The 27,958-nt window shown below is 32.0% G+C and overlaps 1 protein-coding gene across 1 annotated transcript in view; it reads left to right on the top strand.

Moving 5' to 3' along the window:
• LOC149476557 (irregular chiasm C-roughest protein-like) overlaps nucleotides 1-13,072 on the top strand; it is an 87,713-nt gene extending 74,641 nt beyond the window's left edge. Inside the window, exons 15-22 of the mRNA XM_089711755.1 lie at nucleotides 41-267; nucleotides 871-1,038; nucleotides 4,646-4,811; nucleotides 5,693-5,791; nucleotides 6,522-6,602; nucleotides 7,333-7,406; nucleotides 10,440-10,518; nucleotides 11,019-13,072. Coding sequence (XP_089567881.1) covers nucleotides 41-267; nucleotides 871-1,038; nucleotides 4,646-4,811; nucleotides 5,693-5,791; nucleotides 6,522-6,602; nucleotides 7,333-7,406; nucleotides 10,440-10,518; nucleotides 11,019-11,050 — 926 coding nt within the window. The 3' untranslated portion in view covers nucleotides 11,051-13,072. The remainder of the gene's footprint in view (nucleotides 1-40; nucleotides 268-870; nucleotides 1,039-4,645; nucleotides 4,812-5,692; nucleotides 5,792-6,521; nucleotides 6,603-7,332; nucleotides 7,407-10,439; nucleotides 10,519-11,018) is intronic.
• Nucleotides 13,073-27,958: the final 14,886 nt, after the last annotated feature.

Here is a 27,958-nt window from a genome sequence, read left to right as displayed (position 1 = left end):
CTCATCTTTTATCACAAATACTAATCACCAATTTTTTCAGAATCATCATCCCTCATAATAATAATATCTGGCGCGTCATTACTAACGATCATAATATTCGTAATAATGTTCATCATTATGCTCTGCCAACGCAAAAGTAACAAATGTGACGTCAAGAAGCCAGATATCCCTGACATTAACAAGGGTTGTCAGTTTGAAAGCGATCGGAATTCCAACATAAGCGACTTGAAAATGGAGTTGCGTCACATTGAGGGTAGTTGTGAAATGGTTTGTGAAATTGTGGTTTTTAAGTGAAATTTATAGTTAGATGTATATAATGATTGTGTAGATATAAATTGGTAGCTTCAGTATTGCCTGTTTTGGTCACGACCAATAGAAACAAGAATCTATTTCATATTTGTCCAACTAGAAAGACACTAATGAAAACAAAAATATTAACTTAATCACAAAAAGCTTAACTAATCTCACGAACTACTTAACCGTTGCTGAAAATTCTAACACTCCTAAAAACGTAAATTATTTCTAAATTAGGTAGCTATATGCACTTTTACTTAGAATTCATTCCAAGAGTTATAAACATCTAGTTTAATAGTTAACATCCTACTATCCTACTAATATTATCTATAAATGCTAAAGTTTGTGAGGATATGTATGTGTGTGTTTGTTACTCTTTCACGCAAATACTGCCTAACCGATTACAATGAAATTTAGCACACATATAGAGAGTAACTTGAATTAATACATAGGATAGATTTTATCCCGGATATCCCACAGGAACGGGAACTATGCGGGTTTTTCTTTGGAAACGCGGGCGAAGCCGCGGGCGGAAAGCTAGTTAAAAATATACACAACTAATATTTCTTTCTACAGGATGTCTCAAACGAATCAGAAACAGACCTTCGTTCCACACTACATCTAACAACAAACTTGGGTCTACCATTAGCAGGTCCTGTACCATTACCTGAGACACATGATACCGAAATGAAACAATACCAACGGTATAGCGGGGAATTTGCGTTGAACAGCATGCCATTCACGGTGAGTTGATTATTCAAACTTAAACATTAATTATTTATTCAATTAGATTTCCTATTCGTATAGGAGCTAGCAACGTTGACAAGAGAGAATTTTAGTATAGTTGGTTCTTTGATATACTGTTCCTCTTGCTATTTCGGTTAGAGTCCGGGCTGTCTGGCTGGTCGCAGTGGTTGCGTTTAGTAGTGCGCATCTTATCTGCACAGGAAAATATCCGCAATTTAAAGTCATTTATTAACGCGTAATTTTTAATCTTTTGCCTTTAGATAGATCCATCAGACATAATTTTTTTATTGCAAGACGTTTTTTTGTTAAATAGGTGCCAGACGCAATTTTTTATTTTAGAATCATTAAAATGTCATCGAAATAAGTGAAATTCCATCAACATAAAAGCACTTTTGAAATGTCATAACATTTTTTAACATTTACCATCATACGTCATATTAAGGTGCCGGCTTTAGCTTTGGCTAAGTTTATGAGTGTCAATTCTATGAGCAAGCTGATAATCCGATACGACACGTATCAGATACGTGGTTAATAGCGATCGGGGTGTATCATGATACGAAGTGTATCACGATCGCGATCATTTTGCGTCCACACTGGCAAACATGATACGCGTCGATGCTACGCGACGGAGATGTGATACGCGAAAATGATCAAGTGTGGACCCACCTTTATCTATCAGCTTGCTCATAGAATTGACACTCATAAACTTAGCCATAGCTAACATTACACCTAACAACTCACCACTACCAGACACATTCCATACCGAAATGAAGAAACAATGTATATTAATAGTATTATAAAGCTGAAGAGTTTGTTTAAACGCGCTAATCTCAGGAACTAGTGGTCCGATTTGAAAAATTCTTTTGGTGCTAGATAGCCCAATTATCGAGGAAGGTTATAGGCTATATATCATCAGCCTTAGACCAACAGGAGCGGAGCACTGCGGGTAAAACCGCGGAGCACAGCTAGTAAAAAAAAAACATTCAATCAGAGAAACGAACAACCTTTTGAAGAATAAAACTTTGTCAAATCGTGCACAAATTTAGTCCAGTCAATACAAAGAAAGAGGCGACAATCACTAAACTAAATGAGACAATACAACTTGAAATGACCTGCATTTCGGAGCCAATCTCACATTTGATGGAAACAAGCGAATGCAAACAGTACCTAATCCACACTATGACGTCATACGTCACGAGAATTTGCACATGCCAGCGCTCATGCAATTTGTACAGTCTACACGCGACAGAGATCGAGTTTTAGGCTCTAATATATGCTTTGGTGGGGTGAATTTAGAATTTAGCGTCTAGTTTTGTCAGGACAAGCTATTTTGGGCCCTACAAAGGGCGAGTAGAAGCAATCACGATTGTGTAAAAGACCTAAATGTCTATGATCGGCCATCATTGTAGATGTTTTTTCATAATAGCCATAATGGCGGTATATCTACGATCATTTGTTGGGCCAACGCTGTCCTTTGGGTAGAGGGCACATTAAATAGAGCTAGGAAACGAATTGAGACAGTGATTTCAAATACTTATTAATAATGTTTTATTCACATTCCTTGCTATACGAATAAGTATGTTTATGTTGGTACATACCTACTTGATTCCATGATCCGTTTGACCGCATGACCCTTATAGAAAATGACTTATCAAAATACATTTAACAAACAACAAATCCAACATTTTCCATTCATCAAAGCAGCGATTATTAATTCAGAAAGCCGTATAAACTACCGCTAAGAAATAATTCAAAACGTGACTGCTTTTCAAATAACCTAATGTAATTTGATACTGAATCCTGTGAAACTGAGACGATAACTGTTCGTGGGTTTGTTTGGTTGATTATCTTACAATTGAATGATAATATTGAGGTTTCATAAAACTTGGTTGTGCCTAAAATTGTGCTATATTCTAGACTAATTTTTGGTTGTTGGTACATAAGAATATAACTAGGTTATGCCACACCCCGGACACTCCATACAAAATTATCGTTTTGACAGTCTCACTGTAGAGAGTGAAATTAATGTGTGTGTTAACGCTTTAGGGTTCGCACATTAATTGTGACTAGCGTAAAGAAATTCGCGTTTTTCTGATGAAATACATCCGTAAACAGCACAATATCTCCAATTCAATTTCTACGAAAAACGATATTCATAAATCTTAAATAATAAAATTACTTTAAGTCAATTTGATTAATGTTGTCAATCTTCGTTGCGTATCGTCCTTGCAGAAAAATGCGGACCATTTATAGCTTGATCGTGCGGGGTGAGGTAAGTGTTTAATTTTGGCGGGAGGCGGAGAGTGTCCGTTCTGTAGCGTTTAGCTACTATTATATTGTATTCTGTGGTTATAGTGTGCTTCAGTGCGTTAAAAGATGTCCAGTTGTTAAGTCTTCTTTATAAGTCCTATCTTGCTTTCTGCTAAATCATAGATGTTAATGTTTTTTAAAGATCAGAGTCAGAATGAATAGATGAATGTTTATTTTTTTATCACGTAAATAAAGCTGATCTTTTCTGTTTGAAATTTGGTACAACGATAGATTTATTAGTTTATATTGTACTACATATAGATCTACGAAATACATTTAATAGAAAACGAAAGTATCAATTTATAATATGACATAAAAAGTGCAAGAGCAATCCCAAATCATAATTAAGAAACATTTATTGAAAATGGTAATTGTTCTGGTTATAATTCGAATCTCCAAGGATTCCTTTGTAACACCAGGAGCAAGAAACTTCATAGAAACAAACAAGTTGATTATTATTTGCTTGTCTGGTGTACTTCACTTTGGTCCGAATATCTCAAGGGGTGAAATATGACATGTTATTTCGATTGAACATCAGAATTGGGATGATGTTTAAGGGAAACTGCTACGTATATATTTCGTAGATTTTGGAGATCAAAATATTTGCAGTTCAAATGTTTATAAATAACGATGAGCGTTGTTGCTGTGTTGAACTTAGATATCTTTACAATTACGTCTAACACAGGTTCAGCATCTATCTTTGGTATAAACAAATTATAAGTAAAATTTGTAATTAAAGTAACATTTTATTTCACATCTAATAAATTTACCATTTCACTCATCTCATTCACATAGGTAATCATAATGTTTTCTCTCCATTTATCTCATAATTTTAATTAGAAGATATTCTATAAAATTTATAGAATATCTTCTTATTAATGTAAACGAATGACCTCCACAATATTGAATATACACGAGAAAGAAAGTCGCTTTTCAGTCCTTTTATATTACTAGTTGCGCTCCGCGGTTTCACCCGCGTGGCTCCGCTCCTGTTGGTCTTAGCGTGATGATATAATTTTCCTTTCTCGATGAATGGGTCGAATAACACCGAAACATTTTTTTCAAATCGGACCAGTAGTTCCTGAGATTAGCGCGTAAACAAACAAACAAATTCTTCAGCTTTATAATATTAGTAGATAATATTAGATTTCTGAGATAGAGCCTTTAGTTGTATTATTATTTTTGCCTAACGGATCTTAGTCGTCCATTAATGTACATAATAATTCAATAAAGGATATTATTTTTTTTATTATTGTATCTATCACCTAAATAAATATATTTATTGTACAAACAGCCCAACCAAAACGGCTATGTCCCCTACGTAGACTATACCCGTGACTACGCGCCCCCCGACACAAGTTCCCTCTCACGAAGCACGGATATGTCCACATACCAGAGTCATTGTGGATCGCTGAATAGACAACAGAGCTGTGGAAGACTTACTGGGATGGGACCGGATTGTAAGTATTGAAAATATAAATGATACTTATATTTATAGTCAAATCCTGAAACACAATCTCTTCGTGGAAGGAAATCCTCGAAATACATTTGAATTTCACCCTTTGGCTGAAGTCAGCAGCAGTCTCGGGCGCAGGCGAACGCAGCATAGGCATCGCACGCGCAAGATGCCTCAGCTCTAGCTGTACGCTCTACGTATTGCGGAAAATGGGTTAAGCTATTTCAAAAGTTTCTTTTATAAGGATCTATTTCAAACCCATACAATCCTGTCTTCCTGGCGATATCCAGGTTTCACAATGACCCTTCACAATTATAAGGTGTTGGCTGACTTGAATGCACAATGAATGAATGAAGAGTATGAAATACGCAATTTTAATTAATTCGCTTATTCAAGAACCGCCATAAAAATGTCGTTGTCTACAACGACTGACAAAAATTGGTAAAAGGTCGAAATATTAGGTACATTTATTTGGGCTTTGACAAATCATTATACTACCTGAGGTTTGACCAGTCCAACCTACGAGTACCCGAGCTTCGGGGTTTGACTATAAAACATAAACACAATCATAGATTTGTAGAGACATAAAAAAAGGTTGCTTATTGAAATAACTAGCTCAAAAAAGCGCTATTTATTAAAAAGTAAAAAAAAAAAAAAAAAATTACAGAAATTTTATTCTTTTCAGTATAAGTTTATTAAGTCGGCAGTCTAATCGTAAAAAAATGTCCTCATATTTATTTCTAAAAACATCAACGAAATATGATTAATGTCTGTAACTTATGCGCTGCATAAGCTTATTGTATTAATTGATTTTATTGTTATAACATTTAATTATTTCACTTAAAACAAAGAATTAAACAAATACAGTCTAATATATTTTTTTAGTGATACCAATGTCGAATCCTGGGGTAATAATGTCGGGTGTTGATGTGCGGTATGCAGCTACATACGGCAATCCGTATTTAACTGGCAGTGGACCTCTTGGTAAGTTATTTAGGTATAAAGACTTTATTACTCATAAAAAAAAAACAATATTTTGTGAATTAATTCTGTAATTAATTATATTAATGCATTCTGTGTTATCTCTTTATATCATCAAAAGCTAATTGAGTAAGTGTAATTTTACCAGGAGTAATTTTAGTAAAGGAAATTTTGAAGTGTAATTTTTGTAGGGTACCTGATGAAATAATAGTTTTTAATTTTTATCATATAAAAACATCATATATTATGTATCAATTGCATGGAAATATAATCAGAGTTTGTGATGATAATATTGTTAGAAAAATTACAGAACTAAGTACCTTTTTTAGAGAAAATAAGGGATTAATAATCATTGTATTTATTTAACTAACTTACAGCTGTTGTATTGATTCGTGTAACTTATAACAACATTGTGTCTCTATAGTTTGGTTTCTCCTAACTATAAGTTAGTATACCCTAGAGGTACTCAAGTTACCATTGTTAAAGATAATTTAATTAAACTATAGTTATGGAATTTAAAAAGAATATAGAATAGGTGTCTTGACGCAGGTAATTTGTTTAGTCTTATTTTTTATATTTATCCTTCAGTTTTCCTCTAATTTAATTTCTCTCCGGTTGTCTGGAAGAAATCGCTGTACAAGACCAATTGTTTATTATTCTTAGGTTTAGTATAATTATAATAATTCTAAGAGCAATAAAGTATTAATAAATATACTAAATATAATTTTTACAGCATACCCCCCACAACCAAATACTTCGTCTAAAAATGCACCACCGCCTTACTATACGTTGAAGAGTATTCATCATCAATCAGGTTCGTTCGTCTTTTGATTACATTTGTGATAATTTTGCGTCGTTGTATTTTTGCAATAATTTTTTATTACTACCTTCATCTCTAAATGTTATAGCCTTAAAAAGTGAATAAATTATGTTATGTTGGTTCTTACCACTTTTTGCACTTAGAACATAGTTTTCATCATAATGTTTTCGATAGATCTGTGGTAAAACAATAACTACAGCTACAATGACCACCGCTGCATTTTTCAAATTGTCAAGAGCACTAATTACTTTTGTACTACTCTTATATCAACCCTTAACATGTCAATTTCAACAACACTTAAAGCTCATGCCCAAATCTGGTTAAACATTTAGGTATATAAATATAAATATTTCCTTATATTAAAATTTAAAAACTCATATAAACATATATTTTCTAATTAGTAGTAACAACCCTTGACATGTCTGGTTCACTTACACTTGAAGCTAGCTAAAAACTTTTAAAAACATATTAAGTATATAAATAAAAATATTTCCCTTTAATTTGTACACTAGCTGTGCTCCGCGGTTTCACCCGCGTTGTTCTTAGCGTGATGATAGCCTTTAGCCTTCCTCGATAAATGGGCTATCTAACACCGAAAGAATTTTTCAAATGAGACCAGTAGTTCCTGAGATTAGCGCGCTCAAACAAACAAACAAACTCTTCAGCTTTATAATATTAGTATAGATTTAAACTGTATATAAATACATAGATATTTCATCACCAGGTGTGACGTCACCACCATGTTCATCATCATCTCGTATCGCTTCTAGTCCTCAAGGCACATCAGCTCAACCGCAGGTAATTTTTAAAGCTTATTTTTAATTTTTGAAGTGAAAACTTCTTTAGCGGCGTTGGGTATAAAATGTTAAACTCGAGTCAGGACATGTGACCTGATCGAAAAAGCGTAAGACGGATACCATTCCAAAATATCAAACATGCTGAACGTTAATAATCAAGTTTTCACTTCAGCCGGCACTCCCCCAGTGCAACCAGTCTTTTTTTTTCTTATTTTATTTCAGGAGAGTTAATATTTAAGTATAAATATTAAATATATTAATATATTAATATTAATATTTGAGTTAATATTTATTCTTAAGGTGCAAGCTGTTCTATTTCTATTTAGGGAAATTTTATTATTAAGTATTGTAATAATATTTCTTCTTTATATAGTAAAATTCAAGCGAAGAGTGAACCGGTACCTACTAGGGAAGCGCGTACACTATCTAGAATAAAAAAAATGTATGCGTGTACTAGAGTAGGTACACACGTAAGAAGTTAAACTTCTTTATGACCTTATTTTTCAAAAAATATTTACTATATGCAACTTTACAGAAATACGTCGAATCACGCGTGGTAGGGATAAGAAAAAGATGGCTCGTAACGGAAAAATGTCACGCGTAACGAAAAATGTTACACTAAATTTTTTTCCAACCCCGATAAAGAAGTTTCACTTCAAAAAAAATTGCCAATTAAAAACGATAGCTAATAGATAGCTAATTTTGTGCAATCAAAAGATGCTTCACAAATTTCAGCATTTTAAAAGGGAAACTATTCGTCTGGATCTGTTTTTAAATTTGTATCTGTTCTTGGATATCTTTTAGTTTAACTATAGGTATCGTATTCCGTATACATTAGGCCTCAGGGGAAAGTTCTTCTTATATAAGTGAGAATATTATACAGGGTGTCCCACTTTCGGTATACTAAGCGCGAAGGAACTTGTATTCTTGCATACACTGATCACGTAAAAAATACTTAAAAAACAAAATTACGTCAAAAATTTTTTGCTGAATTTTTCCTGAAAATCCATGTTTTCTTCGCTAGCTTGGTGCAGCCGGCATATACCGCTTCGCTAATGTGAGCATTTTGTCTATGAAAACATAATCTTAAACGATAGCTCATGTGCTGGTGGCAAAGTTGGGCGGGTTGCTTGTTATGAGTGTACACATAGAGTTTTAAGAATTCATCTATTTGAAAAAAAATGCGTCTGGAATTTTATAAGTATTTTTTACGAACTCAGCGTATGCAAAATTATAACCTCCTTTGAGCTTAGTATACCAACAGTGGGACACCCTGTATATTCTTGAATATGCTTTTTCTATACATATATTATAAGTAAAAGGAAATGAAAGACTTTTGGTGTTAGTTATGTTTATTATGTTATGGCTCAAGAGCTATTTTTAGAGACATTAAGTATATTTGGGTTGTCTTTGTAGTAACAAGGGTTCTAAATTGAGCTTGTTCTGTTTCTTTTAGATTTATATGTGGGGAAAATGTTTTATTTTAATATAGGATTGAAATAGACGGGATCAATGCGACTATTTTTATAAAAACAATCAATTGGTTGACAGTAAGATGACGTCACAGAAGCAATACAGTTTGTGGATTACGAATATTTGTAGATACCATTGAAGATTTACTCTTTTAAGGTTAAATCTTTTAAACTAAATATTTTTTTTATTGAAGTGAAACTTCTTCAGCGTGTTGAGAGTAAAATTTAAAGGTCGCGTCATGACAATACCGTCACGTCATGGCGTAATGCGGCGATTTTGGTATCTTTAAATCTTGCCAAAGAAATTTCACTTCTGACACTTGTGCTTGGCACAAATTCTCTTTTTTTATTTTTAGTTCCTTATCATAAAAGCTCAAAAACAATTAGCTTTCAATTAGTCTATACCTATACCTTAATATATCCTTTTTATACCTTCCTCAACTATGTATAGAATAGATAGAGTAGGAAAATTTAGAATACCCTTAATTTAAACTAGGTATAATAATATTGTGATTAAGGGCCGATTTTTCAATGCTTGGATAAAACTTATCCGTCCAATAAAGTATTACACGATAATATTAAAATGTCACGTAAACTGTCAAATACGGGCAATTAGAATACGTTTTTAAAATGGTAGTTTTATACATTATTCGACGAATAAGTTTTATCCAAGCATTGAAAAATTGGCCCTTAATAATAAAGTAAATTTAATGATCAAATAAATAAAAGATCGTGTTATTCTCTATTTAAATTAATACTGTTATTTCATAGAGACTGAAATAAATTGTTTATTCATCAATTTATTCGACTTATTGTGTTTGCTAACAAGTTAATTATAAATTTATTTGATTGTAGTTCAAAATTCAAATCCTCTTAAAATATCCTCCAGAAAATAACAATGTAGATAGCAGATAAATTGAAATGTAAAACAATCAAATTGAAGTTAATATAATTTTGATAGTTTAACATTGTACAAAGGGAAATCGAATAGATTCTAAAATTGATAAATTGTGTTACTGTTAGGGTGATTGTACAATATAGCAATAATTTTATTTTAAAACTTTTGAGGAAATTTAACCAATAAGGTTCGTTTTATGGTACAAGCTATAATAGTTGATAGTTAATTTTAAACTTAATATGTTATATTTTCGCGGTTCATCATCTAGAAAAATCAATATAAAAATACGTGTGGCACTCGAGGACTGCCGCGGTAAAGCTATTGCATAGCATCGCATCGCTGCGCTGTGCCGGTTGGAGTGGGGGGTGTTAGGTTTTTTCATTTTTGGTTACGGAATTTTTACATTCAGTCGCCGCGCTCAAAGTCTGAGATAAAAGCTATGCAATAGCTTAAAAACTTATCTAGAATGAGGATACAAAATAGGATATACTCTATCGTTCTATTGAAATTTAAGATCATAATCGTTGATTTACTCTTTTTATTAAAAGTAATATTTTCGTTTTATAAAAAAGTAACCCAATATGCGATTAAATAAATTGTCAATTAATTATACTTAGTGAGATAGTGTATCAGGTGCTTTACAGAATTAAACTTTTGTTCAAAGGCACCTAAAATAAACCAGTCGGCCCTTTACATTTTGCCGCCGACAAACCAAGGTCTGCAGGCTTCAAAATTATCTAAAGGTAAGCGTAGTTTGTAGTGATAAATCTCTATTGTAACGGGTTTGAAATTATTATAATTACAGTATTGTATTTCTATAGGTATTATTTATTTGGTTTTAAAGATGAGTGTTTAATATAATGATTTATTTTCAAAGTAAAAAAAAAACTCGCTTATCCGAACCGATTGGGAGAGTGTATTTTTCGATATGAAAATTTCGGATAAACCGAGGTCCTCTTTTTTAATTCACATCAAAACTTCAATTTATTATACTGTCCTACTTGTAGGAATTTATATTGCGATATTTATTTTATTTTCAATATTTATTTTCAACTGTGGCTATAATATAGCAGGTTTCCATTTTAAAATTAAATTTAATGCATATAAAATCTGACTGCCTGTCTTTACATACTTTTGATGAATCTAAACAGTAATATTAAATTCATGTAATTCTTAAGAGCTTCCTTAATTTAGTTGTTTATGTTCAAAAATATAATATTTACTAATCTATACTTTATTACAGGTAATGGCACGGGAAACGGGACTCACGTTTGATCTCATCTTGATATATTTTTAAGTGTGTCTCATATTGTAATTGAAAATACACCTGGTGGCAAATAAAATGGTACAGTCGAGAAAATTAAAATTTTTATTAGAAATGTATGTTCGGTCAGAAATTGTGAATTTAATACGAATATTGAAGGCCTAAAATTTTTAAAGCTTTAAAATAGATGTCAAAGAATGTAATTTTAAGTAGCTTAAAGAGTTTTATAATTTGATTTACTTAGATGAATGTAAATATTAAACTAGGTGTGAAGTTTGTAGATATTTTCAACATATTTGTTTCAATATGTGTGACTTAATAAGAAATTAATAAATTAAACATTATACAAAAATTTTTGAAGACATTGTATTCATAACTATTTTTAAATCGCTATTTCAAACCATAGTCTTTTAAATATACATTTTCTTTCTGGATAGTGCCTAAGAATGTCATGTTATCGATACAAATTCTTTAGAAAGGACGTGATCTATCTTTGTATATCAGAATATGCATATCTCTTATTATTTAACTTGAATGAATGGAGATTATTTCTCATAATACATTTTAAATTTATTTCCATTGGTCTCTTAAGGATTGATACTTTTTGTGGCAAATGAGTATTAAAATCGTTATAAAAAGATCTCCTGAAATTCCTGTAAGCTTTATATTTTATAAAGGGCATTAATTAAATAACCTAAGAAATATTAATTATTGCTTAATAGTGTTACTTTAATAATTAAGCTATGTAAAACATGATTACAAAATCCAAATTATTCTATTTTCTACATTAGTTAATTTACTTCAAAATACAAACTTCACACCAACTTTATTACTAAGACTGAAATGTAAAATAATTCTACTATATAGGATGTATTAATGTGTTTTAAACTGCCTGATTTTAGACGTCTATAAAATAAATTATGGAATTGATATTTTTTCTTGCACGCGTTTTTACGCACAGAGTTGTAGGCACTTATGTGCAATGCAATTAAAAAAATATACAGATAAAGGTAGCCATTTTACTTCTTTTTACGCTACATCTTGAAAAAAATTTTAAATTTTTGAAGTTTAATTTGAAATATTTTTCTAATAATTAAACTCCTAGGTACCATTTACCTTGGTGTTTAATTTCTCTAATTAATTGACGATATTTGTAATTTAATACTTTTTATGAATTCACAAAATAGCTACCTTCATTGTATATTTTTATACAAATAAGTATTTTACACACAAAACTGTTCACACAATTAAATATATTAATAAAGTATGATTTATTTATCAGTCTTTAACTAAATGAATTTTATCTCTAATTGATTCTGGTACACAATTATTTTTGAACATCATTGAAGTGAAACCTCTTTAGGCGCGTTGAGAGTAAAATTTCAAGGTCGCGTATGGGAAATACCGTCACGTCATGGAGTAAGGCGACGATTTTGGTATCTTTGAATCTTGCCAAAGAAGTTTCACTTCTGACACGTGTGCTCGGCACACACGTTCTTTTTTATTGTTTCTTAATTTATTTTATAATATTATTAAAGATGTTAAAATTAAATAAAAATAAAAAAACATTCAATATTAACGTATCGAATGCCGTCCATTACTCATAAGAGTTTTTGATTTAAAACTTAATGTGTAAACATTTTGTGTGAAATATACTATATTTAAGCTATTGTAAGATAACTTCATAACTTAAGTTTATGTACGAAAGTGAGATGAATTTTTGTCAATCTACCCTCATACTAAATATAAAAAAGTGTATGACGGTTTGCTTTTATAGTTCCCTTTTCATCAAAGACCTTTTTAACGATATCCGGTTTTTATTTGTGTGATATTTTTTGGTAAATCAAACGGTCATTGACATTTGTTTATGCGATAATATATTGAAGAATAATTTTCGATATATTACAGGCCTTCAAGGCAAGAAAAGGAACATCCATTTTTTGAATAAATTAATTAATTTGGTTCTCCAAAGATACGGCATTGTTATATAATTCTGAAACTTAAATACATAATTATGAAAACTGATGATAATTTACTGAAAACTATTAATAATGTAAAAAATCGAAAATTATTTTTCATTATTATTTTCCTTTTTTTAAGTAATAATTTTTGAAAAAAATTTATGAAATTATTAAAGGTAATTTCCTATATTACATGTTATTTTTTTTAAGTATGAACGAAGCTTGACAACAATTCGATGTATAAACTTATAATTATTTGCTCCTGGCAGTTTATTTTTGTATTATTCTGCGTTTATGCTGTGAAATAAATTTTTGGTGATATCATCCAGTTGTATTATTTAAAACCCCAAGAGACCAAGCAAATTAATGATGAAATACGGCTCCCATGTTCGGGGCGTGGAATAAATTCTTATATTGTTTTATTAAACAAATATGAAGGAATAAATGAGCTGAATGTTAAAGTATTCAGAAGTATTGGAACGATTGTAGATTTAATATGTTAAAATAATAATTAATCTATTAATTATGCTAGTTGGGAAGCATTTTTACATATTTGTAGTAGTCATTAAAAGTACCTTCTTTTCAACAGCTTCATTGGAATATGTCATAATATTAAAAAGTTGAAGAGTATGTTTAGTTGAACGCCCTTCAAACTACGGTTCCGATTTGAAGAAAGTATGTCAGTGTTAGACAACGCTATCAGGGAAGGCTATCCTAACTAATACAAATTATATATCATCACGCTAAGACCAATAGGAGCGGAGCCGGGTATAACCGCGGAGCATAGCTAATATTACATATATTTACACAAGGAAAAGAAAACCAAACTGCAAAGGTAAGTCATACCACGCAAGTAAAAAAGGTAAGTTATCTAATCAGTCAAAACCAGCACTTCCCGAAATTTCAATAACATTCCATCTAAAGAACAAGCAAAATTCAAATGTCCTCAAATACAATGATTTTCATATCTACCTGAGCAGTTCCAGAATCCTCTTTAATCTCAATATTAATCCATTACCGATAAGCAAATTAATTCCCCAGCTATAGAACTACTGCGCCCAGAGCTTCGAGATTGAACGTAAACACTGGAAAGCTTTTGTCGGGCTGGTTATTAGATTTAGGCTCAGTGCAATGTGCAAGAAGGCTTTTTAATTAATGGTATTGGGTCAGAAACTGATTGTGTCTGGGAATAATTAATATAGTAGAGTTGAACGAGGTAGATGTTAAAGTAGAGTAAGTATAAAAATATAGAGTAAATAGGAAAAGGTAGAGTAAGTTAAAATGAATTGGGTCAGAATTGTTAAGGAGAATAAAATATATAGTAGAGTTAAAAGAAAAAGAGACGCTATTAGAGTAAGTATAAAAAGATAGAGTAAATAGTAGTAGGTAGAATAAGTTAAAATGAAATGTAGGTTGAAATTACTGAAAATTGCTTCAATCATACGTCAATATACTTAATAGTTAATACGATTAAAGTATAACGCATTTTTTATATGGTGTTTATTTATTCCGCGGCTTCGCCCGCGCAGTCAAAGAAAAACCCGCATAGTTCCCGTTCCCGTAGGATTTCCGTGATAAAACCTATCCTATGTCCCGGGGTAAAAAGTAGCCTATGTCCTTTCTCGGGTATCAAAATATCTCTATACCAAATTTCATGCAAATTGATTAAGTAGTTAAGGCGTGATTGAGTAACAGACAGACAGAGTTACTTTCGCATTTATAATATTAAGTATGGATTATTATAACTTACTCTCAATTTTGAACTCGATTGAATAAAACTTTACGAATGAAAAAATACAAGAGCACAAGTACATGTAAGTTTGTAACTTTGTATTCATAGCTAACTTAATTATAACAATGGAAATTCGCAGTACTAACTTAACGATTGCGTTTCGAAGTGTGAAGTTCGACTCACAGTTAAGTTGTATGTTGACGGAAACGGAAATGCTAACACAGCTATACAACCGGAAGTGCTGAACCCAAGCACTTCCGGTCCATGTCTGCAATTGTGGCATCTTATTATAATGGCGCAATTACTGTATATTGTTCAATGTAATAATTTGTAAGGTAAGGGTTTATGATGTAGGTAGTAAGTTGTAATCTGTGTCACTGCTTATGTAGGTACCTACAGCTATATTTCAAAATAATAATTATGTTAAATGCTAAGCAAAAACTTTGTTCTTTTTCTTTATCTTATAAAGTCTGTCCTTTTGTTGATTTATCCTATATGTGTGCGTAACTAAAATTTTACTTGCGTCAAAGTTTTCGCTTTTGTGAAATGCAATATTTAAGGATTATTTTACTACTAGCTTTCCGCCCACGGTTTCGCCCGCGTTTTCAAAGAAAAACTTGCGTATCTCCCGTTCCCTTAAGATTTCCTGGATAAAACCTAGCTTATGTGTTAATCCAAGTTACTCTCTATATGTGCACTAAATCTCATTGAAATCGGTCCAGTAGTTTATGCGTGAAAACCATTCATATATACATAACTACAAACCTTTCCTCTATATAATATTAGTAGGTATAGATTATTACAATCAATATAAAATGGAACATCAGCGACTCTTTTTTAAGTTTTATCTGATGTAATTACCTACAAGTTCATATTTTAAAGCTATTTAGTTAAACTTCTTGGTCTTAACGGTCCTCTGAAAATAAATCGATACTTAGTATTACAGAGCTGAAGAGTCTGTTTGTTTGAACGCGCTAATCTCAGAAACTACTTACTAGTCCGATTTGAAAAATTAATTCGGTGTAGTAGCCCATTTATCGAGGAAGGCTATAGGCTATATATCATCACGCTAAGACCAATGCGGATAAAACCGCGGGGCACAGCTAGTTAATTAATATAAAGCTAAATTCTTTACACAGAGAACAGGCGAAGTGATCCCAACATTTCATTTACTGTTCCTTTTGAGATACGGCAGCGTAAAAATTTAATCTTTACCTAGGTTATTAAATTAAATTCCTTTCTGAGGAATATAGAGATGTCTAGATAGTAAATTATTCAAATTAATTCAAAATTATTATGCATAAAGTCCTGTTTAAGAGACGCACTTTTGAAAAGAGGTTTCCTGGTTACAAGTCTATTCCTGTCTTCGGGTGAATTGATGTAATGTCCTACTAATATTATAAATGCGAAAGTTTGTGAGGATGGATGTATGTGTTTATATATATGTTTGTTACTCTTTCACGCAAATACTACTGAACCGATTTCAATGAAATTTAGCACACATTTAGAGAGTAACTTGGATTAACACATAGGATAGGTTTTATTGCAGGAATCCCACGGGAACGGGAACTATGCGGGTTTTTCTTAGAAAACGCGAAATAATGTACTTTGTTTTTCTTTTATTTTTTTTATTAATTGTATTAACTTCCATTACATTAGATTATTTACCTACTTGTTAACTTTCTACTGTCCATAACATATGTATATAACCAAGAAGCGCAACTCAGGGTCCCAAGACACAAGTATTTCACTTAGTTTGGGACCCACTGTCGTACATTAATTGTAAATCATATAATGGACAAATAAATTTATTTCATTTCATTTCAACTAGACTTCATTATATCGCACAGTTATTATTATTAGTTATTAAGCTATTGCATAGCTTCTATCGCGGGCCTTGAGCGCGGGGACCGAATCCAGAAATTGCGTAACGAAAAACCTCACGCTCCCCACTCCTACGGGCGCGGAGGTGTGGCTTGAAGGCATAGCATGCAATAGCTTTACCGTGGCCGCGGCAGTCCCCGAGTTACACACGTCTTTTTTATTTTCATTGTCTATTTTAGCTTCATCGAGTTTTATGATTAGAATAGTCTGTATATCTAAACAAAAAGCTTTTGCAAAACTATAAAAATCAGTCTAGGGAATTAGGACTAAAGGTATATTAGATATACAGCCAGTAATTGAAATTCTTTGACACCTACTTACCCATATTTTATATAATATTAGAAAAACATCCTGTGTTAGACTCTATGGGATGCTTAACTTTTTAAACAGTGAATAATGCCCTACGGGGCATGTGCTACAGCACAAAAGTATATTAACAAATGTTAGATGGATTAGATATAGGTACCTATTGTTTTTGAAATTTAATTCAAAAACTTAAATAATTATTAAAACAATACTTACAAATATAACGCTACTTTTGCCACACCACGAGTACATCATCAACACGAGTAAACCCGAGAAAAGCGGTAAGTTTAATATACATAATAATATATATAATACCTATGCTACTTTATCTTACAAATACTTCCATTTTACATCTGTAAGTAATACATTATAATTAACATCCATACAATAAAGTAAGTGCTCACACCTAATAAAGTATCAGACCTAATAAATTACATAGTATTTTAGCACAAGAATTACTTCTCTCGAAAAACGATCAAACCCTCAAAGTTCAGGACAATTGACTAAAGTTCAGTTTTTACAGCCAATTGAGAATTAAGAGCTAAATGTAGAAACTTTTGTCACAATTGATTTAGCGTTTTTGTTAGAGAATGTAGTTAATTTATCTATTGTGACTTGTTGGTTCAGTTTAAGTTATTTATATTATAGTTAATAAAATAAGGAAGAAAGTGAATTTAAGTAAATTAAACTGGACTTTTTGAAATGTGATTGTATAATAATTAATAAGTATATTTTATATTGAACTGAAAAGTTTTGAATTCGGATTCGAACCTACGTCTATATAATTATAATAACCTGTAATTAAATAGCAAGAATGTTTTGATTTTGTATTAAAATTCAAAGTCTTAAGCATTTTTCAAAATTATCTAATTCTAATTCAATCCATAATGTTATTCTAAACATGATGCTTATTGGAATCAAGAGTAGCTACATTCCCGGAAAAAATATAATTGAAAAGTTAACAAGAATTGCGTTCGTAATGTTTTTACATATCCGATTTTCCAACGAATACGAATTTTAAAACTTTTTTTGCGAACACTTTTCCTTACCTTTCATACCTGACACCCAAGTTGGAGCAGGTACAAAAACGTTCACGGAATTATCGTCTCTCACTTTCTGCAATTATGTATTAAATTAGCTTGTGCTATTTTTGAGGTAGCATGCAAAACTTTTGGGTGTGCTATACTCACCGGCATTTTATCTAAGTTCCACCTGATCATAAAAAATAATTGAATTGCGGTGTAGTACCATAATATCATAGCGTCTGTAATGTAGGTATTAAGGTTCGAGCCTGGATGGGCCAAGGTCGTTTGGGGGCTTATAATCTAAATTTGTAAATTGGAATTTAGACCCTATTTGTGCGTTGTAAATATTTTATTTCACAGCCTCAGTTCGGGATTTCCTTGTAACATTCAATTATAATTGGGGATTTTATATTTTTTTGGAGCTTACTTATAATGTAATTTAAATATTTAATAATAGAGTGCTTAGCTTTGGTTGGATGTTTTCTGGGCAATGTTATGAATAAAGAAAGCGTTATATTTTGTTTTAATAAGGATGAAACTGGTGATATTTTAATTCAGTTGTTTAGACGTGATTCATATACGAACATGGTATATTGTCCAATATAATATGTTCATACTAGATTTCCGCCCGCGGCTTCGCCCGCGTTTTCAAAGGAAAACCCGCATAGTTCCCGTTCCCGTAGGATTTCCAGGATAAAACCTGTCCTATGTGTTAATCCAAGTTACTTACTATATGTGTGCTAAATTTTATTGTAATCGGTTCAGTAGTTTTTATGTGAAAGAGTAAAAAACATCCATACATCCATACTTACAAACTTTCGCCTTTATAATAGTAGTAGGATAAAATACTAGCTGTGCCGCGCTGTTTCAGTCGCGACGTATGAACCTACGTGCAAAACCAAGTATTCCTATAGATCATGTATTATTCTGATGGTTAACCTATAATCCTGTAAAGTTTCATCCAAAACCGTCCAGTAGTTTTAACGTGAAAGAGTAACAAACATCCGTACATCAATATTAGTAGGTATGAAGTAACACATTGAAAATAATTAAAAATAAGCTTTTTCAGGTGTAGGTATTCAGCAAAATTTTCTTACCTTAGCTCAGTAAAATAAATAAGATTTAACAAAACATAAATCTTATCTTCAGACTTACACAGAAATAAAAACAAAACTTATCACAACGTAAGTTTTCTTGTAATAATTTATATTTTTATATATTAACTTTTTTTATAGCGACAAGTTGGAATTTTCGCAGAATTCAAGACACACTCGTAGGTTATGTGTTTTGTGGTGCAAAGAAAGTTTTTATGGGACTAGCGGGCCAGATAAAAGACGTACAACGTTACATAGAAATATCTTTATTAATACATACTTGCTTGCTGGGAGAACGATGTTTGTTAGAAAATCAATATATAAAAGTACTAGAGGTCGGCTTCGCCCGTGGTACATATTTTGCAATAAAAGGTAGTGTCCTTTCTCGGGTATCAAAATATCTCCATACCAAATTTCATGCAAATTGGTTCAGTAGTTAAGGCGTGATTGAGTAACAGACAGACAGACAGAGTTACTTTCGCATTTATAAAATTAGTATGGATTATCATTAATTTGAAAACCTTAGTATAGTTTGCTAAAAATCACATATAGAATTAAACGTTCACCTAGCCCATTGAGGCAAAGACAAGGAGATTTCAGATTTCTTTTCTACATCTGAAGAAGAAAACTCACAGTACAATACACATAGAATATGCCATTATCCTAAATTAATATTTGAAAGTGTTTATTGATACATTATAAACTTAGAACATAATATCTTACAATGAAATGAATCAAATAAATAGTATAAAATTTTTAGTACTAAATATTTACCCGCTACCGCTTATGACTTGCTTCTTTATAGATTGCACTAAAATAGAGAAAGTATAAAACCAGGTGCAACGCTGCTGTTGTACAATTACTTTATTTATTGTTACGTTGGATGTTGGAACTTATTGACTTGTATTAGGAAAACTTTATCTCGAAGTTAAAACGCTTCCGCTTGTGAAATGTGACGTGTGAATTTATTGTACTTTGTTAAATAGCTTTTACAAATAAGATAAATAAAATGAACAGAAGTTGTTGTTTTTGTAGTGTTGAATGTAATCTCAGATTGGAATATGGAAACTAGACAACGTTGTTGTTGTTGTTAGCTACATTAAAATAAATAATTATGAAATTAATATGGTATGATAGTATTATGCTTTTATTGCTCAATATTTTACAGTAATTAATATTGATGACTGCCTCCTTGGTACATTGGTTGACGCGTGAGCTTAGCACCGAGGGGTCCTGGGTTCGATTCCCGGTGGAGACGAAGAAAAAAAAATGTCTCGGTCTGGTAGGACACAGATGGCTGATCACCTACTTGTCCCTAAAGAAAATCGATCAGTGAAACAGATGTATAAAAAAATGCATCTGCCCCTTACCCCAGTAGGGGATATGGGATATAATTAATATTGAATGGAGTTCAAATCTGTTAAGACCTTGAGCATTGTATCAAGTGGATCGGATAATAATGAATGAATGAATGTTATGCAAAATTGTGTTATCTTATTCCTAATTTGAATAGGTAGTATATAATATTTTATATACTACCTACCTACCTATATAAAATATTATATACTACCTATTCAAATTAGGAATAAGATAACACAATTTTGCATAAAATTCATTCATTCATTATTATCCGATCTACTTGATACAATGCTCACATACATACATAATAATGTAAATAGGTCAACATTCTGTTGTCCCTGCCACCACAATCAAATTTTAAAGTATTTTTTACTTTAATTCAAATGAGAATCGCTCCCACTCATACCACACACCTCATCTAATAACACAGTAGGTAAACACGCAATAGCCCAGTTCGCCAAGGGCACAATTACCACAGAAACAGGGAAAGTCACTCAACAAAATGCCCTTTTAGACACAGTAATTAGCGGGATTATAAATCTCGACCATTTATTTGTAGATGACATTTTTGTGTACTATAATTTTATCGATTTGGTAGCTAAGCTAAAGCGCTTTGTTATCTACGCTTAGAAAAGGCTAAGCTAAGCGTAGGAACAAGTCTTTAATAGGGAACGAATTTACACATTCATATATATATGGAAATAGTAGTTTAATTGAAGGTTAAATTAAACTTATAAGTTTAATTCTTACTGTCTTCTTACTAACATAAAAGTCTATAGTCTATAAGCCACAATTGTTCACCACTCTACCTTCTTATTACCTACGAAGATACGCCGGTAACTTGTAGGTAATAAGAAGGTAGAGTCAGTAAGATTTAAAGTTAAATGTAAATGAAGTTATCTATGCAATTGGCATATTTTTCATATAGATACAGAAATTGAAAAGGTATACATGTTAAAAAGATATACAGGAAAATTATTAATAGAAATTAGTAAAGTCGTGAATGAATTCTACAAACTACAAATTTAATTCTATTAATGTAATCGTGCACTGTATAGCTAGTCGTCTCGACTGCTGGTATGTAAACCGATGCTGCAATCTGTCTTCATTGATAGTACTGGAGTGGAGTGAATTCCTAGTAATCATAATAAATTGTATTATTTTAAAAATATACTAACATAATTTTTAATTTATTAATTGTAACTAACAAAATGAGTACTGGTTGCTCGAATAAATAAATATATAAATTATTATAAACCCAGAAAGCGGCTCGACAATACATAGTAGAGTTTAGTCGGTAGTCTGTTATTGTAGTGGTCCAACATAACCTAGGGTCCTTTTCTTGGAAGGCCCAAGGTTCGTAGAAGGCTTTACTTCACAAGAAGTATGTAGTAGGTAATGAAGAAACTTACATAGGAAAGCAACTATACTAACTTCATGCCGGCTCTTCTCTATAGAAACTGCTTTCCAAATGGTGTATTTTCTGTATTTTGACAATTCAAGGGCGTTTTTAAACGAAATGTAGTTGAATAAATAAATGTTTGAGTTTTAATTTACTATAAATGATTTTACTATTAATATTTCATGATCATAATATTATATAATATATTTTAATAATATTATTATACGAACGAAATGGTGAGCTCATTTCCTACGAAAAAATTACTGTTAAAATTAAGTTCCTGTCAAAAAGCTTTGATATAAATCAAAATGTTAGGAAAAATTGCGGCAAAATAAACATAACCTTGTTGTTTCATCCTTCTTTATTAAATCTCGAAGACGTATCGTTGACGAGGATTTTGTGAAAAAATCCAATTCTGAAGCGTAAACAAAAATACCGTTCTTAAATCCAGTAACATACTGTGGGCGGTAACTCAAGTTTTGAATTTCATAAATCATCTATCAGGCAATATCCGTCCTTAGCTTTCAAGTATAACAATCAAATTCCCCTGCACATACATCGCTGGAATTGACAAACGCTCCGCTTATTGTACCTATACACCGACATTTTTAATTTCGCAAAACAAACATTAATTTCCTTTCGAAGCCTGGTTTCTTTCCACGAATTAAAAAACTTAACTGAAACTATTCGAAGTCAAAGGATTTTTAAATTTTAAATTTATTTTCTGTTCCCTTGGTTATTACTTTTTCATATTTTGTTGTGTTTTTACAACGAAACTGGGGATTTTATTTAGCATGATAATTACGATGCAGTATGCAAAATTCCTGATGACTTAATAAACAATTTGAAAAATTGGTAATTGGAATGGTAAACGAGAAATTTCACTGTTAATTTTGACTATGTAGAGACAATATTATATGATACGATTCGTAACAAAAGTAATATAGATAAAGATTTTTTTTTTATTATTTACTCTGTGGTTTATTTAAACACTGCTTTACACGAATCCTGCAGTAAATAGTAAGTATCGACCTTGGTTCACTTCATGATTGAAAAAAGATCTTGAAAAATAAATAAAAACAATATTTTAAAACTGTCAGTTGTTTTCTTATACACTTGTCTGCGAAGTCTAGGTAGGTAGAAATAGGTACTTTTCCTACTAATTTTGTTAATTCGAGCAGTTACTTTGAATAAGCATTTTGAAATCTACAACCAACAAATTGCTTTGAAATAGATAAAATAATATCAGTCACTAAATTTAATCCAAAGACTATTTTATGAAATACTGACATTTTAATTTATACCCAGTAAAGTCCTAAAGAAATCAAGTACTTTCATTGTACAATAAAAGTTCTTAGAAACCTAAAAAATGTAACGAAATAATAATAATTTCAAAGGGAAACTGCAATGCTATTAAGTCGAGCTTCAAGGACCGACGATTACAAAAGTTTTGAGTAAAAAAGGGAGTTTCAAAGGTAATTTATCGAGGAAGGCTTGGTAAATAAAGTTGTGTGAAAGATTTTTCAGGGTTTTCCCCGAAGTTATTTTACGTAATTTAGCCCGATACGCCGATAATTGGATCCGTTTTATAGGAGCGGATTTGCTTGGAGATTCTTAGTGCCATATCACACTAGCGGATTGCGAGCGGTTTCAAAGCGGAGCGGGTGCGCAACGAATACGTTGCGGGCGCGCAACGAACACGCCGCGGTTGCGCAGCGAATTCGTTGCGGACGCGTCATTTTGTATACTCTCGCACAAAAGCCAGCCCTTCCGCCTTGCCTAACTTCCATTCAATATTTCCATCGTTTCTGTAGCACTCAATTTTTTAACCGTACTGTGGAAATGCACTTACTTAACAGTTAACTAAAGATGTAATAACAACTGGAGTTGTTAAAAAAAGGTGCTATAAAATTGAATTACTAGGACTTTTAGAATGTACCATACATTCCAAAAGTATGTAACGACTGACCAGTATAATCTCTCCCATAGCAACGTATGTTATAAAGAGATTTTGTGAACCTAATTATGAGCAAAGTGATAGTGAGTTGCTGGTTGCTTGATAAAATTTTCTATTCACTGCTATTTATCTAATAATAAGATAGCCCTGTTTTAGTTAAGGAGCTTTAACATTTATTTCATTAATGAACTTTCTTAATGAGCAATTAAGTTATCTGATTGCATTTCGACCAAGATTTAATAGATAAAACAATACCCTAAACATTAACATGTTATGAAACTCGTAAAAAATAATGATCTCATAATTATTATACTATCACAAGTTATAAGTAACAACCAGCACGGATTCCATTTTGTTAATGAGTGTACATGACTGCGACGTAAACGTTGCGCATCTGCCACGCGTCCGCAACGAATTCGCTGCGCAACCGCAACGTATTCGTTGCGCACCCGCTCCGCTTTGAAACCGCTCGCAATCCGCTAGTGTGATATGTCACTTAAGGAATTTCCGCGGCCATTTTGTAATCGGATAGTGTTGGGACTTGTTTAGGTACTGCTATTGTCTTATGTTCTGTGAAAACATCGTCGTCGGTTCAAGTGCTTTTGGTTTATTATTAAAATGTGAAATAAATTATCTTGTTTTAGTCGTAGTTATAATATATTTAATTTTGTCTTATATTCTATATATTATTATGCTATGATAATATTGGTTAATATATTACAATCAGCTTCATGAACATTTCGGATGTCCACAAACTGCAAAGAAAATCACTCATTGAAACTAAACACTGAAAACCAACTTAACAAATAACTAATAATTATTTGGAATAATAATAAATTATTAAACATGATAACACATTTTTGGACACACGATATTTCAATTGAACCCAACTAATGTTAACCAGTACACCTATATTATAATATTAAAGAGATAAAGAGTCTGTTTGTTTGTTTAAACCTTGTTTAAACACTCTAATCTCAGGAACTACTGGTCCGAATTGAAAAATTATTTCGGTGTTAGATAGCTCATTTATCGAGGATGCTATAGGCTATATATCATCACGCTAAGACCAACAGGAGCCGAGCAATCCGGGCAAAACCGCAGGACACAGCTAGTTCATACTAAAATTCTAGAACATTCCATAAATGCCTAAACCTAACGTTTAAACTTAGTTTAGATGTCCCATTAATAGTATTATGCTAATTAATTATAAACAGAATTATATAAACAAATTTATACGGCATCAATATTTAATTAGATTCCGATATTAATATTAATTATTTACGCGTTAATGAAATCCTGTTTAGTTGATTTCATTTTGGAATAAATTCTGTTTGAAATAATTGGTTGTGAAATAATTCTCTTTGAAGGAAAAATTTATTGGAGCATTTATATATATAATACAAGTAAATATTTAATCCCATCAAAAACATCCTGTAAAAAACCCAAGTCTCGCAGCTCAGTCTTTCTACCGTCAAAAGTTGTGAGATCCATGTAATACCAAGTCGGTTAATCTATTTAGTGTCTACTTGAAGGACCTTCTGTCTTAAGTTATTAGATAAGTTATTATCATGCCAATATTAAAAATATTTAACGTTTTAAACAAATAGATCGACTTGGACAGTTGGTGTATTTGGAAAACTGGACCGAAATTACAAAATATTTAAGTTTTCCCATGATTAAGACACTAAACTCTATATTATGTATTCCAAATATGAAGCTTCTAAGTCTGCTAGAAGTGCCTTGGACTTTTGATGATCGGTGAGTCAGTGAGTGACAAAATTTAGAAACTTTAACAAGTTGTCATTCTTAAACTACTGGTTCAAATTGACTGAAATTTTAAATATTCCGTGTTTATACAATGCCGGATTAGTTACTGAAGATTCAGGTTTCTTGCTTAATCCACAACCGAATTATAGGGGGTCGAAAAAGGCCCGAATTGCTTCGAGAAAAGGATGGTACGGCCGTGCCGCTTTTTTTTTGCTCGACTTGGCGGGGGCACTGCCGTGCCCCCAGATAATCTGGAGCTGTATGACCTTTTATTCCCAGTCAGTTTACGCCGTGAATTGAACTGACTGGCAAATTCATATATATAATACCATAATTAAACATGGCTGGTTATTGCGATCTCAACATGAATTTGCCAGTCTTCAATCCACGACGTTATCTGCCTAGAAATAGAAACAAAACCTTTAAGAGAATGAATGATGAATAAGCTTGCAATAATTATATTATAATATTTTGATAATGCCTTAAATTAAATGATTCTAGAGATAGATTCAGTTTCGTTTAATAGTTATTATAAACAGTTTTGAAATGGTTGTAGAAATACAATGTTCGACAAATAAGTTGTAACCAATGATTGAAAAATCATCCCTAACACAAATATATTTTAAAGGACTAGAATTATGACTTCCACGGCTTCCAAAGCAATGAATAATATATATATATTAGTATCGAAGCAAACTTCTCTGAGCGATTTCAATGATATTGGAAAGTATAAACTTTGACAGCTCATATTTTCAATCCATACTAATATTATAAATGCGAAAGTAACTCTGTCTGTCTGTCTGTTACTCAATCACGCCTAAACTACTGAACCAATTTTCATGAAATTTGGTATGGAGATATTTTGATACCCGAGAAAGGACATAGGCTACTTTTTATCCCGGGAGAATGACGCAATCCCGGAAATCCCACGGGAACGGGAACTATGCGGGTTTTTCTTTAACAGCGCGGGCGAAGCCGCGGGCGGAAACCTAGTATAAAATAAAATCTTCGTACAGTACAAATAGCTTATGACATAGTTTAAAAATTGGTTTATAATATGATTTACAGTTCAATCTTCAAGTATTTCAACGTTTTAGTAGATATGTTAAGAGAAGGAAGCTAATTATTATGAATACACATTATTTAAGCAACTACATTTGGCAATTACGACCTATTTATTCTTCCCTTTAACACTATAGTTTATCATAGAACGTTTAGGTATGTTCAAGGTATAACTATTGTTGTATACAATCACAAGGGTAATCAAAAATTTTATCATAGAGATAATTTTATTGAGAACTAGAACCACAATCTTTGTTCGTTTAAGCATTACACGATATTTTGTGATTCATTCAATTACAAGTGTGCACGACAAACCGTAAAGTACCTAATTTATTGTAAATATAACGTTAGAATCCTGAAGGCTTACGCCTGAAGGCTTATAAAATAATTAGTATGAAAATTAATACGTATTTGTTCTAGTTATATTGAAAAGTTTATGTTTTGTAAAGCAAACTATCTAACTAGTCTAGTAAAGTAAAATAAGTGTTCAGTATAAAATCCTGAAGGCTTATGCCTGAAGGATTATCTGTATAGTAAAGTATAAGGAACAGTTCGTACGTAAAGTTATTTGTGTTGTCTATTCACTATTGCATAAAGATTTATGAAGGCTTATGCCTGAAAGGTTATTATTGTGTTAAAAATGTTTAGTAGAATAGAAAATGTTTATATTTTGTTTGATATTGTAGATGTTTAATTGTAGATTGTAAATGTTTGTGTTTCTTAAGATAATGTTATTACTTGTTTATGTCTTTCGTATATTATGTGAATTAGTGAATGTTTATGTCTTTCTTTATGTTATATGAATATTTTAATTGTGTGATATTAGGATTTAATTGATATTATTGTATTTCGTCATGCGACAGCGTCACGTCCGCGACTGAGCGCACACGCCGTCCCCCGCAGTATATTTATACACCTGAAGCGGGGGACGGGGTAGTATAAAAGAAAATTTGTAAAGAATTGTGCGCGCAGTCTAAACGGGGCGCTGGCGGAGTATATTATGGATGTAATATTAAAATAATATGTTGTAATAATTATGATGAACACAATAAAGTTGTAAAACAATGTAAAAATAAATGATTGAGAAATAAAGAGTGAGGTAAGGGGCGTGGCCAGCCGGAGTGGAGGGGATAACGCGTAAAGTATAAAAATGGACGCAAAACCGGTTGCGTCACGGCATTCCAGTTCCACCCGCGCTTCAGAAAAGCAAGAAGAATAACTCCGCTCCGGCTCGGCACCCTGGCCCTCTACGTATGAAGAAATAATTGTTTGTATTATTTGCAAACCCCCACACCACTACAGTCCACTAAGAGAGGGCCTTCAGCCGACATTAACATTGGTCAGCTTCGAGCCGGATAAGAAGAAAA

The sequence above is a fragment of the Colias philodice genome, chromosome 27 (genome assembly GCF_061535455.1).
Source record: "Colias philodice isolate Cphi_HAF_F1 chromosome 27, ilColPhil1 Martin Lab GWU primary, whole genome shotgun sequence".
Lineage (NCBI taxonomy): Eukaryota > Metazoa > Arthropoda > Insecta > Lepidoptera > Pieridae > Colias > Colias philodice.
Note: the sequence above shows the minus strand (reverse complement) of the source record. Positions and strands in the feature narration are given on the sequence as shown.